At 46.1% G+C, this 545-nt stretch overlaps 1 protein-coding gene across 1 annotated transcript; it reads left to right on the top strand.

The window, feature by feature from the left end:
- Window positions 1–6: 6 nt before the first annotated feature.
- On the top strand, window positions 7–354 carry LOC106322225 (copper transporter 2-like; the record flags this gene model as incomplete). The annotated part of the gene is made up of 1 exon (XM_013760351.1): window positions 7–354. A coding segment is annotated over one exon (348 nt), but the record flags the coding sequence as incomplete, so codon positions are not given.
- Between the last annotated feature and the right edge of the window lie 191 nt (window positions 355–545).

Below are 545 nucleotides of genomic sequence, written 5' to 3'. Positions count from 1 at the left end.
ACGGAGGTTCTCTTCTCCGGATGGCCCGGGACAAGCTCCGGTATGTATGCTCTTTGTCTCATCGTCGTTTTCTTCCTCGCCGTAATCGCCGAGTGGCTCGCCCATTCTCGAATCCTCCGTGGTGGTGACGCCACCAGCCGCGTTGCCGGTATCGCTCAAACCGGCGTGTACACTCTCAAGACTGGCCTCTCCTATATCGTGATGCTCGCTGTGATGTCCTTTAATGGCGGCGTTTTTATTGTTGCTATCGCCGGTTATGCCGTGGGTTTCTTGCTCTTCGGAAGCACTGCTTTCAAAAAGCCCTCTCATGACCAGAAAACCACTCTCCCGCCGTCCTCAGGCTGCGTTTGCTGAAAATAGCCTTTTGTTTTGTATTTCCTTAACTTTATGTTTGTGTGTGGTTTGCTTTGTTTTGAGTTTTAATATTTCCTTTTCAGTTTATAAACATGTTACAAGAAATAATCGGATATAAGCTAGGGGTTTTTGCCAAAACTAACATACAACTTGATTTTAATCCCAAACCTATACCCAAACTTGAATCAAAT

Source organism: Brassica oleracea, unplaced genomic scaffold (assembly GCF_000695525.1).
Source record: "Brassica oleracea var. oleracea cultivar TO1000 unplaced genomic scaffold, BOL UnpScaffold10597, whole genome shotgun sequence".
Lineage (NCBI taxonomy): Eukaryota > Viridiplantae > Streptophyta > Magnoliopsida > Brassicales > Brassicaceae > Brassica > Brassica oleracea.
Note: the sequence above shows the minus strand (reverse complement) of the source record. Positions and strands in the feature narration are given on the sequence as shown.